This window comes from Prunus dulcis, chromosome 1 (assembly GCF_902201215.1).
Source record: "Prunus dulcis chromosome 1, ALMONDv2, whole genome shotgun sequence".
In the NCBI taxonomy this organism is placed as follows: domain Eukaryota; kingdom Viridiplantae; phylum Streptophyta; class Magnoliopsida; order Rosales; family Rosaceae; genus Prunus; species Prunus dulcis.
The window spans coordinates 2,985,421-3,001,493 of record NC_047650.1 but is presented as its reverse complement, the minus strand read 5'-3'; the positions used below and the strand labels follow the sequence as shown (position 1 = coordinate 3,001,493).

The following is a 16,073-nucleotide window of genomic DNA, read 5'->3' as shown; positions in this document are numbered from 1 at the left end:
AGTCTCGAGGATTTCCTGGCATGATTGGTAGCATTGACTGCATACACTGGCAGTGAAAAAATTGTCCAACTGCTTGGCAAGGGGACTACGGAAATAGAAAAGGGCAGAAAAGTATCATCCTGGAAGCAGTTGCTGGTTTTGATACATGGGTTTGGCACGCCTTCTTCGGAGTTGCCGGATCTCAAAATGATTTGAATGTCCTAGGTCAATCCCCGGTGTTCAATGATGTTTTGAGAGGTGAAGCCCCAAATATCACATATGAAATTAACAATACCATCTACTAGAACGGGTATTATCTAGCTGATGGCATCTACCCGAGGTGGACAACATTTGTGAAAACAATTCCACATCCCCGATCCCATAAGCAAAATTTTTTTGCTCGCTATCAAGAGGGGTACAGAAAAGATGTTGAGAGGTGCTTTGGTATCCTTCAAGCCCGGTGGGCTATTATCAGGGGCGCGGCACGTCTATTTGATGAGGAGGTGCTTAGGAGTATAATGATGACTTGTATCATCCTCCATAACATGATTGTGGAAGATGAATATGATTACGATGTTGATGAAGTGTATGAACCAAATCCCATGGACACGGCCCTAACACGAATTTATGAAAAACCAGTGGGGCCAAATGGAAAACCAGTGCAGCATGAACCGTTGGTTAGAGACGGTAGTTTCAAGCCCCGTATGATTGATCGCTACACGGAGATGCAATCGTCGTATATTCATGAACACCGTCAAGTTGACTTGATGGAGCATTTATAGGCGGTGAAAGGCAATGAAGGTGAATGAAGTGAAGTGAAGAAGTTTTTTTTAATTTATTATGTTTATGTTGTATTTTTAGTTATGCTTTGTTTTTTTTATACTTTATTATTTTTAGTTGTGGGTTGTTTATTTTTATGCTTTGGTTGTGGGTTGTTTATTTTTTATGCTTTGGTTGTGGTTTGTTTATTTTTTATGCTTTGGTTATGGTTTGTTTATTTTTTATGCTTTGGTTGTGGTTTTTTTTTTTTTTTTAATGCTTTGGTTGTGGTTTGTTTTTTATGTATGGAATGTTTTGAATAAAAAGGATTTTTGTTGAATATTTTCTTTATTCACTAAAAGAAAAGCAATACAACTAATAAAATAAAATACATGAATTAAACAAAACAAAAAAATACAATGAAATCAAAGGCAAGTAAACTAAGACATGAAAGGCAAGCAAACTATTTTAATGGTTTTCATCATTTAACCAATCCGTGTTGCTAGGTCCATCGTCACGAAAAAGTCTTCGTCTCATAACATCCCTCCGTTCTAGCTTCCAAAATTGTTTTGTTTCAGGGGACATATGGCTTGTATCCATGGCCATGGTTTCCCGATTTTTTTTTTTCAATGTTTTGTTCGCGTACATACTCCCTTTCTTTGCGTACATACTCCCTTTCTTTTGCATATTCTAGTTGAATAGCCATATCGTGCTCTTGTTGTTTCAAGTCCATTTCAATTCTCATGGCTTGGTGCTTTGAAAGTTCCTCCAAAAATTTAGATGCATTCTTGCTAGAATTACTCCCTCTCTTCGCCTTTGCCGCCTTCCTCCCAATAGGCCTTGGCTCCTTTTCAATGGGTGAGTCTTGACTCATCGGGGAATCCATAGGTGAATCCGATGTCGGCGTCTCATGAAGTGGAGTCTCGTTCAAGACTACCGTCGGACCGGTTTGAATAATTTGGAATCTCTTACAAGTCTTCACCACCTCCCAACAATGGGTATGGTTGAAACTTTTTTTCCCTTGCCCAGTAGCACCAAACCACATTTGTGCTTGCATAATCTATAAAAAAAAAAATTAAATGGAAATGCAAGAAACTTTAAAAAATATTGGCAATGCAACATGTAAAAAAAAACTAATGCAAATTCAATAAATTTAAAAAAAATGCAACATGTATAAAAAAAAAAAAAAACTAGAGACATATTAACAAAATATATAAATTGCAAGAAACATTTAAATAAAAATTAATATGACATAGAAATTAATAGAAGGAAAATGACAAATAATTTACCTCACTGCTAAGGTTTTCTCCGCTTCGATGGTTGTCCATCGCTTTTGCTAAGGCATTTCTCCATTTAGCCAACTCTTTATTAAGAACTTTCCACCTACTGGATAATGTCATTTCTGTACGTGTAGAACCAATTGCCCTTTCACAAAATGCTTGATGAATTTTTTTCCACATATGAGAAAATTTAATCTCATTGCCCGTTACGGGACAATGACTAACTTGGACCCAAGCCTCACACAAGCTAACATCTTCCATCATGCTCCATGCCCCTCCATTTTCAGTAGAAGAACCCATAATATGATAGACAAAAATACAACTTGAAAGTGAAAAAAATATTGAGTACAAAGTGAATAAATATTGAGGAGAAAGTGAATAATAGTAGAAGGAGAAGAAAATGTAAGATGATTTGGTGTTAAAAGTGAAGAGTATTGGTTGGTATTTATACCCCCAAAAAAAAAAAATCAGTAATTTTTATGTTTTTTTTTTCAATTTTTTATTGCAGAAAAATTGGCTACCGTTGGATTGAAGAAAAAAAAAAGAATCGAAAAGTCAATAGGCTGCCACGTGGAAAGTAGCCGTTGGCGGCTACTGTAGCGTGTTGTTTGAAATTTTTTTAAACGTTGGCGCATGCAATGCACATACCAACGGTAAAAAAAATTCGAATGCTGGGGGGCTGACGCCAGCCTGGCGTCAGCCATGCCGTCACTCCCCTTGGGCCCTTGCTCGGGCCGAACTCGCCTTCGGGCCTGCCCAGTCTTGTGGCCCCCATCTCTTACCTGAGTCCAGCTCTTGCTCATGGACTTGCTCTTATCTGCACAATGACCTAAGCCCATGGATCACCATGGGCCTACTTGATCTTCATAATTGCAAGCAAAAAGAAAAGCCCATTAAAGGAAAAGTGGATCAGACGGTCCACAGCACCCTACAAAACACCCATAAGAAAAACCCTAATCCCCCCGCTTCCATTTTCTCTTCTTCTAAGCTCCGCCTCCTACTTCTTCAGAGCTCTCACACTCACACACCTCACCAGAACCGGAAATGGTGAGCTCTCTCTCTCATTGTCCCTTACTCATCCATACGCCGGCGTTTACCTTCTCATTGTGTGCTCTCAATGCGACTTAGTTTTTGTTCTTCTTTGATCTCATTCTGTTTTTTGTTTTTGTTTTGGTTAGCCTTTCAAGAGGTACGTTGAGATCGGAAGGGTGGCTCTCGTCAACTACGGCGAGGACTATGGGAAGCTTGTTGTCATCGTCGACGTCCTTGACCAGAACAGGGTACCTTCTCCTTCCTCTTTCCTTTATCAAAGTCTTACTCTTTTGTTCGTTACTTTAGAATTGTGTTTGGGTCCTGTTTGGTTGCCTGGAAAAACTAAGTAAAATGAGAGAAAAATGAATTTTGGGATTCGTGCTTTATGTTAAATTAGCACGCGATTCAATTTTGTGGAGCATTAAGCTCGCTTACCTGAAGTATTTTCTGAGCTACCAAGCAGAGTTCTTTTTGCTGTGGTTTCATATAATATATTTTAGTATATCTTCTAAGAATCATTGATAGATTCAATGCTATATGTTTCAAATTGAAATGAGCATTGGGAAATTGCTTTTTTTTTTTTTTTGGGTCTCCCTTTCTGTTGTACATTCCTAGTATACATGACATGTTATGATATCTTTCGGTTTTTAGAAACTTCTTATAACTATATTTGCCAAGTGGACTAGGTGCAATGTTAATTTTAAATCAAAACTTTCGTTAGAACCAATAGGCGTGTGAATTTTGACTATGTATTGGAAAGTGTTTATGTTTATCAGAATATGTATACTTGTGTACTTAAGTTTACTTCAGCGAGTCCCTTTTCAGACAGAAATGGGTGGTTTTTGTTGAGCATCACAAACGATGCCTACTAGTGCAGCCACTATTCAAATGCTAATATAGTTATTACTTCTTAATTTTTATGATGGTCTTTGCCCATTTTTTTTATTTTGTCTGTTTCAGGTTATATTCTTGGTTTGTTGATTGAGTTGTTTCAGTTTAATAGTAATTTCGGTCAGTTTCATGTTGAGATAAGCTGCAACCTGGTAATTTTTTGTTGGTTTTGGGTTGGGCTCAAACCTGAACTTGTTTCCACGCGTGGTTGTCGTTCACATATCAGAAATATAGCTATAAAGTTTCTACATTAATATCATTGTATATTTCATGATTTTGATCCATTGGCAATTCTGCTTCACTTGTCTCCATAGGCTCTTGTCGATTCTCCTGATATGGTCAGATCCCAAATGAATTTCAAGAGACTTTCACTCACTGACATCAAAATTGATATCAAGAGGGTTCCTAAGAAGAAGGAATTGCTTGCTGCAATGGAAGCTGCTGGTAGGCTCAATTACCCATATATGATGATAGTTCTTGTTTTCATGTTATGTCGTCCATTTTTATAATTATATGTGTGTTGGTAGATGTGAAGAAGAAGTGGGAGAACAGCTCTTGGGGTAGGAAACTTATTGTTCAGAAGAGGAGAGCATCTCTTAATGACTTTGATCGATTCAAGCTCATGTTGGCTAAGATTAAGGTTGGTTATGGCTCATTTGAATCTTTCGTGTGAAGTGTGACTACCTCTGAAAGTGTTGTACATTTCTCCACCAGAAAAAAAAGTGTAGTAAATTTCCTTTATTGCCCACCATATTTCATGATATGTTTTTTAAAGAATCCACTAGATGATTTATTTCTTCATCCTTTTAATGTTGAACCCTCCCAAACTAATAGACCTTTGCTCATTTGCAGAGGGCTGGCTTGGTCAAGTGTGAGCTTGCAAAACTGAAAAAGGAGACATCATCTTAAGCAATATCGGATATTAAGTTTACAATTTTGTTATGGATTATTTTCAAAACTGTACTCTGGATTGTAATCCCTTTGTTTTTATTCGAGTTTAGTTTTTTTCAGAGCTGTTTTTGTTTTAAAATATTATTGACAAAGGAGCTCTTTTAATGATCAATTTTCTGTTGTCCTGTGTTTCCTTCCATTCCCATTGTGATATCGAATTTCTTATATGCATGTTTGAGCGCTGTTTTGGTGCACACTTGAGTGTCGATGAAATACTTGTTTTTATGACTAAACTTTGATTCCTTTGGTCCCTGATCACCATTGTCCTCCAATAGAGTTAACCTTCTGGCCAAAAATGTATTCACCAGGATAGGATCTTTGGCTCAAGGTTGGCTAGCATCGATGGTTTTCACAATTTGCTCAGGCATCCAAGCAAGGTTACTAGTGCATTACTCCTGATGCCGCTGGTGAAGTGAACAATGCTGATGCTGATATGATGAAAACAGCATTTGGTACATGGTATTTTTATGGAATTTGCCTGATCCCGTGAACTGTATTATCTATACTTTTCACGATTGACAATTTTGGCAGTTGGCAAGTGAAAATTAAAAAAAAGAAAAATCCTTTGTGCTCTATATTTTGAAGAGGGATATTCCATGGGATGTCAAGAAGGCTCCAAGTTCATTGCTGGATTGCCCAGTACAATATGATCAGTATCCAATTTGCACAGCTAAATTGGAACAAAGAATGCAATGATAACTCAAAGTATATCTTTATAATATTTGTTGGCTAGAAAAGTGATTTCAGGACTTATCAGTTCAGTGTTCTGCAATAGTCTGCGCAAAACAGATATGACATGAATTCTTTCATCTGGCCGACTCCAAAGGACTTGAAGGACTTCTGGAGGAAAAACAGGTGCAGGCCGGGCAAGCCACCGATTGCCATCTACTTCCATTCCATTTAAACTAGAAATTAAGAACACACAATATTAGAAACATTTTGATGTGCATAAAGATCTTCTACTTTAAATACATCAATACCTGTTGAGAATAGTCAACATATTAGGCCATTCAGCAAGCTTGAAATGTACATCCACAATGTCCCTGCCTCGGTCCTTCCTCTGCTTCACTTGCCCGTGAGAGTTACATATAGTCTGGAATCTTTTCTTTGATACTGTTCCACCAAAATTTGAAATCCTTACAACGGTTGTTCTTGGCACATCAATTCTGAGGATTGATAGCTGTTTTCCTTCAACATTTATAGAACATGCTGCAATTGCTGTCTCTTTGGCATCTTCCGTCTGTAATCAAGCACTTGGAGCATAAATTTCAGAAAATGATGGTAAAAAGAGTACATGTCTATGAACAGAAAGCTTATCTCTATCTGTGTGTGACAAAGTGAATCCAAGAGAGCACAATTCTTTTCATTGCTTAAGGAAAAAGTGAATGCATATTCAAAGTAGTAACTTTAACACATACTGGTATACTGCTAAGCTCACATGTCAATTCTCTTTCACCTTAACAGTTGGGTAAAAACGGCAGGCAAAACCAACCTAATGGGCTAGTTCTGAAGTTTCTTACCTAGTTCCAACACCGGTAACAAAAAGATTAACAATACAAAGTATGACGTGAACATTATCTTAGTTACTTATGAGATCTCCAATACTAGCATTCAATCTTCACCAAAATTTGACTTTATAATTTATTTCTTTGGTTGGTTAACATGATGATTTATTACAGGGTCAAAAATCAGAAACAAATGGTAAAAAGCCTCACCTCAAATTCTACAAAAGCAACAGAGCTTGAGGAACCCAAGAAAAAGCTGGATATGCCACTTCCACAGAAGGCAAGAGCTCCTTTAAGGTGATGTAAGCTTATATCATGGGTCAAATGTTTAATCATAACTGTTCGTGTGGGATTCTTTATTAATGCAACAGGAAGTTCAGAATCACCAATCACGTTGGGAATGGAAACTTTATTAAGCACATCTTCTAAAGAAGTTGCCACAACAACGACTTCGGAATTCCCTATAATGAGGTCAGTTTTCCTGAGAGCTCTCTGTGATTCATTACTTGTCTGCAATAAAACCAAACGCCAGTTAAGCAAAGGTGAAATGGCTTAAAATGCTTCCTACAGATATACTACCATTTCCACCCAGTCACAGTTATAAGGCTTGTGCTCATGACAACCATCATTTCAGCTGGAACGGAAGACTGACTTTTCTGAGCTTATTTGTAGCAGTAGGATCACAAATTAGTGAGCACGATGAGCCATATTTGGAAAAAAAAAAAAAAAAAAAAGGACATTTGAACCATTAAATAAGCATGTTTTCCAATACCTTAAAATGCACCCAAGCATCTCTGAAATTGCTTCCTTCACTAACGGAAAGTAGCTGTATCTTCACAATCTCCCCACAATCATTTAAAGCATTAACAACAGCATCATCCTTCACATTTTTGTGCAAAAATCTAACCAATACCTTGCTTTCTGTTGATCCTTCTTTCTGGCTGAATGTAATTGGGATCTTATTTAAGTCTTCCTTGCTAGTTGGAAGATGGATCTTTGGGCTTAGTTTGGACTTTTTTTGAGATGCAACTTTCAAGTCACTACTGTCACTTTTAGATACGGAATCTGTATTAAGGGAAGCGATTCCCCTACATGGTTGTTCTTCACTCTCATCAATGGTGTTTGTCTCCCTTTCCATGGCACGGCCTCTAAACGAACTTTCGCTTCTTTTAGCATCATGCTTATGTGAATCAGCGGGGATTGTAACCTTTTTAACTGAGCCTCCCCTTTTAATGATATGATCAGTCTTGCTGGGAATAGCACTGTCCTGAGGTTTAGTAATTAATAGTTCTCTAGGCAGCTCCTTAATGCAGCCAATTAAGCCATTAATGTTGAATCCTTTTCCCATATCTTCTTCACCTGTTGTTTCATTTCTTTCAGTTAAAATTCCCAAAAGTCCATTTGAAGCCAAAGTATCATTTTTTTTACTGGGGATTTTGCCAGCTTTTTGATCATTCATTGTCCTCAGAAACATGTTTGCCAATCCCACTTCTTGAGATCGATTAGATGACACAGGCATTTTATCCACATCAGTATCTGCACTAGGTGTTTGATCTGATATCCAAGTTCTTTTGTTAAGTTGATGGTTTCCATTTCCAACTACTGTGGATCCATTTGTGACATCCTTTTGGAATATCCTAGACTCTTCACCTGGTAACTGATGTGTTACGCGAGACTGGTACTCAGTTTCTGATTCAAGAACCCCAGTGTTGTCCAACATCACTTCCCCAAGTTGCCTGTCTGATTCAGGCTCTACTTCTGATTGACCCATATACTTAGAAGATCTTTTCCATGTTACATTGGAAGCTGCAGTTGCTCTAACGCATTTCTCACTGTTTTGAGAATCCATGAAGGTCTCTGATGATAGAACTAAATTTCCACTTACACCATGTTCAACATTTTTAGGACCAACATTTTTCTCTTTGTGTTTAGATGCAAACATATCACCCAAATTGCTCAAAGAATTTTTCCCCCCTCTATGCAATGACGCATTTGTTAAGTTATTTTCAACATTTTCTGGACCAGCACGCTCCTTTCTAGCATTGGATACAACCAAACCAGCCATATGCACATCAACTTGGTTAAAAACTGTAGCATCAACCACTTCAGATGAAGAGCGTTCCCTAATTATATCAGATTTTAATCTCGTTGAGATATTTTCCTTGCAACTGTGAGAATCCCTTATGACTTTTGGCATCTGAATGCTATAATTGGGTTGATCAATTTCAGTGTCATGAGGACTATTCTTTGTCTTAATAACCTCAGATATTGTCCTATCAGCTACATAATCAATTGTTTCGACAGTGATTTGCTTCTGAAATCGGGAAATTCCCAGCATTCTTTCCTTCAGATTAGAAAAAATGCCTTTCAGAGAATTCCATGATTCCCCCACTTTGTTTTGACCCTTTGCTGGTTCCGTATATCTGTAAATCCGAGGAGTACAAACGGAACGCTTAGCAACTATGATAGATTATAAGCTACAGGCTAATGTCATATAATTGATGACGAGGCACATTATGTACAACTATAAGCATAAACACATGCATCTCCCCACCCTTCCCACCAAACCCAACCCCAAAAATAAATAAAAATATTAACAGTTAAGTACAATAAAATAGAAAACTCTAGAAAGTTCCATAAGTCATGTGTGTATTACTTTTCAAAATGTTTTGGGATGTGAGATTATGGCATGCCACCAGCCTGCGTACACTGGTGCGCATATTTTTGCTTAAGTATGGGAACTTGTGCTTATATTTTGCATGCGGCTTTCTGATCTTTATCTGGTTGCTGGGGATGTTTCCCTTGAGCATTAAACGAGATTGCCCCTCAGTTATTTTCTATAACACTTGGCAATTTCTTGAAAAAATGGGGAGTAAAGGTTTGTGTTTCCTAAGCTGGTTTCTACAAGATTCTTCATGTATATCATCATCTGTATTGAGAATTTGAGATGAGCATAGATTTAGGGAGACTAAATACGGGTAGTTCAGGAGAGCTAGTTTTGCCTAGTTCAAACACCACATGCTTGATGTAACACGATAATATCCTTTTACATTTTGAGCATTGTTTGCAGTGTTTTCTACAATTTGGGTTCATGAAATTTCGAAAGAAGGGTACTGTAATTGCCAGGACTTAGCGTTGGCTACTTTCTAGACTTGTTCATTGGTTCAGACATATAATGAGAAAATAACTTTGCTGGGTTTCAAGAAGAACTCACTTGTTATTTGACTCCTCAGCTGCAGCTCTTTGCTCCTTTCCCGCCTCCGAGTTCTCTGAACTCGATGGTTTCTCCGGCCCACTGCTCAACGAAGATGAACACCATCTTGTTGCTTTGGGAAGCGCTGAAATTGGTTTAATCGATTTATAAGCAAAACCCAGAAACCGTTTTCACTTTCTAAAACACAAATGTGATTTGGGAAAAACACACAAATGTGATGCAAATGGAGTAAGAACGATGTTTGTGAAGTGGGTTTTACCTCTTTTGTGGAGATGATGCCCTGGCTTTGGAAGAAGGATACGAAAGAGGGACATTTCGCCCTTACTCTTTGCCTCTCTCTTTTCTCTTTGGTGAGAATAAAAAGAGGGTTTTGCAGAGGTTTTTGGAAATAACCATTTATATTTTCTACTTCTTTTTAGTTTTTTCTTTTTCTGTGGAGGTTCATGGTTATTCTATTGGGTTGGAAGGTGAACTCTTAGCTATTATTATTATTATTATGTTCTATAACCAATAGCCCTTATAAAAACTTTATTATTATTTTTTAAAGAAATGACCTTGAAATAAAATAGTCGTTTGGATTAGGAAGAAAGAAAACAACCCTCCTATGAAAATGTAAGAATTAAAAGTCATTAAAGCACCCTATGTGTATGTGTGTGTATATATATATAATCGGGATTATTGGTTTAAACTCAAAAATATAGAATAATCATATCTTTATAATGGATGAAAAAATAGGATTATGAGCTTTTAAGATAATAGAAACAATTAATTCTGGCGAGAGAGTAGAGAGGTGGGTAAGGTTGATAATTGGAGGAGTGGAGGAAGGTGGAGATGGTATAATGGGAGAATTACAGGGATGATGGGTGCAAATTTTGACTAGGCCTAAAAGTTTTGCAATGATAATATAAATACCAATTTTAAGATACTAACTGATGAGGTAATTTCTTATTTATTATGAATAAATTAAAATTTAAAGTTGGTCCGTAACGAAAAAAACAAATGAAACACTAACACATCACTTTAGTGTTCAAAAACTGATGTAATAAGGTGGTGTCTCTAGTATTACTCTTAGAATGCAATCCAAAATATAATTAGGGAAACCCTTTAAATTTCCCTGATAGCTGCATTAACGCAAAGAAACAAGTCTAAATCACAATAAAAACAACAGTATCTACCAAACAATCAAAGCAAAAGCAAGCACAATCCATTACAAAGTATTTCAATTACTGCAAACCACAACAAAAGTAAGTTTCAAATTGCTGAATCCTAGTAGGTAGTAACAAATCTGAAAACCTCAGCTGATACCAGCTCAAATGTCTTGTACAATCGAAGCTTCAACAACTTGGCCACGTCTTTGCTCCTGATTTTCACAGAGCATCACATGAAGTTAATAATATTTAAGAAGTATCGCCGCGCGGCTATACACTTTAAATATAATAATATATTTCAGGAGTCCGGCCGTGCTGCTATACTATTTAAAATAATATATTTAACGTGTACAGCCGAGCGGCCATATTCTTTAAAATAATATATTGAAGTAGTACCGCCGCACGGCTATACTCTTTAAATATAATAATATATTGAAGGTGTACGGCCGGGCGGCTATACGCTTTAAATATAATAATATGTATACGGAGTACAGCCGCGCGGCTATACGTTTTAAATATAAGGGTATAGCCGCACGGCTACACTATTTAATATAATAATAATATATTTAAAGGGTATAGTAGCGCGCTATTATATTTAAGGAGTATAGTCGGAGGGCTATACCCCTTAAAATAATATATTTAAGGAGTATAGCTGGCCTGCGATACTATTTATTAAAAAAACATTAGAAGGGGAAAAAAAAAAAGTACCCGCCTAGTGATTAGGTGATTTTCGAGTTGGCCAAAGTGACAATTAGTTTATACTTTATAGTTATTAATTTGCTAGTTTCAACATATCCAAAGCAGATATTAAAAGGAGAGAAATTTCACAATAAACCAATGTAAGAGTTTAATTTTTTCTCTTTTTTTTTTCTTGGGAATGTTTGCCTTCGATCTACCTCATTCTCTCAAGTGCTACTATATTATGTTAGTGCACACATTATTTGTCGTAGAGAATTGCATATTGAGTTGGAGTGGTCTTGGTAATTGCTTCACTTTTCAAGCAACACTTTACATGTAGAATACTACCACCTCTTAGTACTATACCCATAAATCTTAGTTTGAAATTGTTGTTCCGGTTGGCAAAAAGATTGCAAAATCACCATCTTGCATTTTTGTTACAACATGTAAGAAATAATCTTTCATGGTTAGTAAAATACGGAAGGGAAAATTACAAATAAAATACAATTGTTTTAGAGGAATCTTATTCAATTGTTATGAAGCACATTTAACTCAGCAGCAGCTCAGCATTTACACGCCGCTGCTCTTAGAATGCAATAATCCCTCCAAAATATAATTAGGGAAACCTTTTTAATTTGCTGCAGTTTGACTCTGCTTTCAAAACTGATAGTTGCATAAACACAAACAAAGAAACAAGTCTCTATCACAACATAATAAATAAATAAACTATCACAGAAAAACCAAGCAAAATCCCTTGCAAACTGTTATACAATCTGAAGAAAAGATTGCTTCAACCTTGAACTACTTGACCACATCTTTGCTCCTCTTGATTTTCTCCTCATAAGTTCAGCTTACCACATGCTCCCCTGCTGCAGAGCTTCGACATACTTTCTCAAAGTCAAATCCCTGCTGCTGCTGTAGCTACCAAAACACAAATTCAGCACTTTTGTCATAAAGAGATTACTTGTTAACATGATCAACTACAAAGAAAATCATATTGCTTATGCACTGGAGATTTCTAATTGCTGTTAACATGAAAAGGGAAGGATTTGTCATTTCAAAGATTCTCAAATGCCATAAATATTCAACTCTTACTTGACTTCCAAAAAAATCCAACAGTCAATAGCACCAAACAGCACATAAGCCAAAAACAATAAAAATGGAGAAAGAAAACAAAGCAAAACAAGGGAGGCGTTATTGTGCTCCTTTTTCGCACACCTACAAATCTTGCCTAATACACAAATATTTTGTAAGTAATAAAATGGACAAACATAACATTAAACATTTGAAATACGGAATCAAAAAAGAAAAAAGTAAGAAAGAAGAAGGGGCAAAAAAAATAAAATAGAACTACAGTTTAATTCTTGTTGCACAAGGAAGAACACAACGACAATTAACCTACAATTTGAAATTAAGAAATTACCTTTTCATTGTATCGGTGGGTCATACGGTTCTCCAATTACAAGGGAAGGTACATGCTGAATTTTACTGAAATCTTCTCCATCTTCCTGAATCCTACTGTGGAATTCTCTAGGCATCCTGAAAATGCTTAATTTCCTGAGATTCGTAAGATATCTCAGCCCATTTGGAAGTGTTGTCAATCCACAGGGAAATCCAATGCGCAGTCGGCAGAGACTAGGCATGGCTCCTTCCTCTACCCTCCACTCTGTTATTTCTGGAATGTCAAAAACGGAAAGAAATTCAAGACAAAGAAAGCCTCCTTTGGAGAAAACCAGTATCTTTGTATTCTCGTCAAAAGTGTTTCTTCCTTGAAGGCGCAGAGTTGTTAAGTGTGGCAACTTCTCTAGTATTCCCATTTGGTCGTCCTTGAGACCACAGCTCCTCAACTCTAACTTGGTGAGGTTTGCATAGTTGCAGAGCTCTTTCGGTAATTCTGGGGTTGGCCCAAACAACTTCAGTTTGTATATACGCTGACAGATCGATACTATTTGCCTAATCTGCTCCTCATAGCTACTCTTCCTTGCATAATCAATGTCCACAAATAGAGATCGGATACGGTTAAACGTGCTGCCTGTAGATTTCAAGATTTCCTCCAGATTTTCCAAGGAGCTTGATAGTTGTATGTTCAGTTTTCTAATATTGGTTAATCCAATAACATCTTTCAAATCACAATACTTGGATGGAAGAAAATCTAAGGTTTGTAAATGGCCAAGAGTAGACGGCTTCAATTCAACACCTGCTCTGTAAAACATGGGTAAATATAAATGTCCTAATTCTTTCATCTTCCATATCACATTTGGGATATTGAGGTCATTTTTAACACGGAAATCAAGAGTTTGCAAGCATATCAAATTACCCAAGGATGATGGAAACGTATTTATATTGCTAGACCTCACACTTAGAAACCTCAAGTGTACCATACTTCCAATTTCACTTGGCAACTCTACTACTTCGACTTTTTCATTTACACCTTCAAGCTTCAAAATTCTAAGCACTTTGAAACCCGTCAATGGAGATAGTAATAATTTTTTACTTGTTGGCCTCCATTCTCTTAAGTCATAGTATAACAGAGACCTCAAGTGGCCACTTGTTTCACCTCTTGATGAAACCAACCTATCAGCATTCTCATCCAAGTAAATTGCAAGTCTTCGAACTTTCCCCAATGGTGTTGCCTTGGGTACCATAGAAGAAGTAAACATATTGGTTGACTCATTTTCATGCAAAGAATGGCCAATCTGGAGAAAGCTTTCCTCTTCTGCCTTTATCAAACACAAGTTGCGTATAAGGTCATGGATCCGACAAGTTTTAATTGTCCCTGTTGAACCATTTCTTCCCACTTGAACCACACACCTTTCCACCAATTCACTTAAGCACTTGCGTGCTATATCCTCCATTGTTTCTTTGAAACCATGTCTTTGTGGTCTCAACGAGATAAGACCTTCTGCCACCCATAACTTAGTCAATGAGCTTACCGAAATTTCATGGTCTTCAGGATAATGGCCTAAATATAAAAAACATGGTTTCAAGTGATACGGCAAGTCATCATAACTCAATGCCAACACCCATGATGCACCTTCATATTCTTGTTCATAAAATTTGCCTCTCCTAATGCATTCATGAACATTCTCATGCAGTCTCCCACTCTTTAACATTGTTTTTTCTAGCTAGAACTCCAGCAAGCACAATAATGGCTAATGGCAAACCTGCACAGTGTCGAAGCATCTCAATTCCTAGTTCTTTCATCTTTTTGTAAACTCCAGAATCTGAAAAGTAATAAAAGAACCAAATTAACACTTTTAATAGTTGTATATAAAAGATTTGGTTCCTTACTCTTATCCATGACAATATTTCCAACCATTACTGGGATTTCGATTCCTTTCAACAACAACAAAAAGAAAAAGTCTTTGCAGTCGAGAATATGCATATAGATATAAAAAAGATATTAATATTCCTAGAATTTTTTTTGTAGCAAAGCATAGCATATGATATTATGTACACATTACATAATATTTGAAAAAACGGTAAACCTCCATAAATGACAAAGAAAACTACAATAATGACAGCAAATTCTATGTCTGAGGCTCCATTGATAAATAAGAAAAGTGAAGATAAAAGAGTCATGTGAAAAAGTACCTTCACCAATCCTTCCAGATATTGCTATCTTCTCAAATAGCTCCCAACTGTCATTTTTCCTTCAGTGCCTGGGGTTGGTGGAGAAAACCATTTCTATCTACATGCAAAGCCACTGCTTCATTTCGTGTTGTAAGTAAAACTCTGCTTTGTGTTTCCTCATATAATGGAAATGCAGCTTTCAAAGAATTAAATGTCTCGATACTCCAAATGTCATCAAGTATCACCAAACATCTCCTTTCTCGCTGGACAAGAAAAAGCTTCTTGGCTATTTCATAATCCCTCATTTTTGCAATTTCTTCTCTCTGTTCCTTGGTGGCAGAGATGAGTTTAATTAAAATGCCTTCCCAAACATCTCTTACTTGATACTGTTGAGATATACAGACCCAAGCAAAACTTTTGAAATGACACCTAACTTCTTCGTGATGATAAATCTGTTTTGCAAGAGTGGTTTTCCCCGAACCTCCCATACCCCAAATAGAAACAACTCGGAGGCAATTTTCTTCCTTCACCAAATATGTGACTATTTCCTTTACATTGTCTTTTATCCCAATAACAACACGTTCAATAACATGAGAATACGTTCGCCTCAGTTGTTGTTGTCTCTCAAATGAATGCAAGGAAGATGCACCTCCAATCTCTCTTGTTTCCCTTATAATGTTATAGCTTTGCAAACTCGACCTCAAATTAGAAATTTTGACAGTGATGTTCTCAATTTCTGCCCCAATCTTGTGAAGATCAACCCATTGCTTAAAGATGGAACCACATCTTTTCAGAACATTCTTCATGCATCTTTGAATAACATCTTCCAAATCATAAGCAGCATCTCTAATTTTGGCAACCCAAATGCGTACACTTGCATCGTCTACTTGTCTTCGATCTGCATCTTTGAGGAAGCCATGCATCAATTGTAGCTCAGTTTGTGCAACCTCAACTTGTTGGCTGACTCCAGACAAAAACTTGGCTTCCTGAGTTGTGAAGTCTCTAACACTTTGGAGCACAAAGGAAACAACTGCCTCAGCCATGCTCTACACTTACTCCCTCT

General features: G+C 36.9%; 2 protein-coding genes and 1 pseudogene across 2 annotated transcripts; 1 reads left to right on the top strand and 2 right to left on the bottom strand.

Annotated features, from left to right (window-relative positions):
- Nucleotides 1-2,945: 2,945 nt before the first annotated feature.
- On the top strand, nucleotides 2,946-5,031 carry LOC117634365 (60S ribosomal protein L14-1-like). The gene is made up of 5 exons (XM_034368451.1): nucleotides 2,946-3,065; nucleotides 3,197-3,298; nucleotides 4,256-4,385; nucleotides 4,469-4,581; nucleotides 4,794-5,031. The coding sequence occupies exons 1-5, from the start codon at nucleotides 3,063-3,065 to the stop codon at nucleotides 4,848-4,850; spliced, it is 405 nt and encodes a 134-aa protein (XP_034224342.1). The 5' UTR covers nucleotides 2,946-3,062; the 3' UTR covers nucleotides 4,851-5,031.
- Nucleotides 5,032-5,494: 463 nt separating this feature from the next.
- On the bottom strand, nucleotides 5,495-9,977 carry LOC117634357. Its single transcript, XM_034368437.1, has 6 exons — nucleotides 9,871-9,977; nucleotides 9,612-9,735; nucleotides 7,170-8,820; nucleotides 6,608-6,907; nucleotides 5,873-6,132; nucleotides 5,495-5,797 (listed from the first exon to the last, which is right to left on the bottom strand). Exons 1-6 carry the CDS (start codon nucleotides 9,923-9,925, stop codon nucleotides 5,593-5,595), a joined length of 2,595 nt encoding a protein of 864 aa, XP_034224328.1. The 5' UTR covers nucleotides 9,926-9,977; the 3' UTR covers nucleotides 5,495-5,592.
- A 725-nt stretch (nucleotides 9,978-10,702) lies between these two features.
- LOC117615554 lies at nucleotides 10,703-16,053 on the bottom strand (annotated as a pseudogene).
- Between the last annotated feature and the right edge of the window lie 20 nt (nucleotides 16,054-16,073).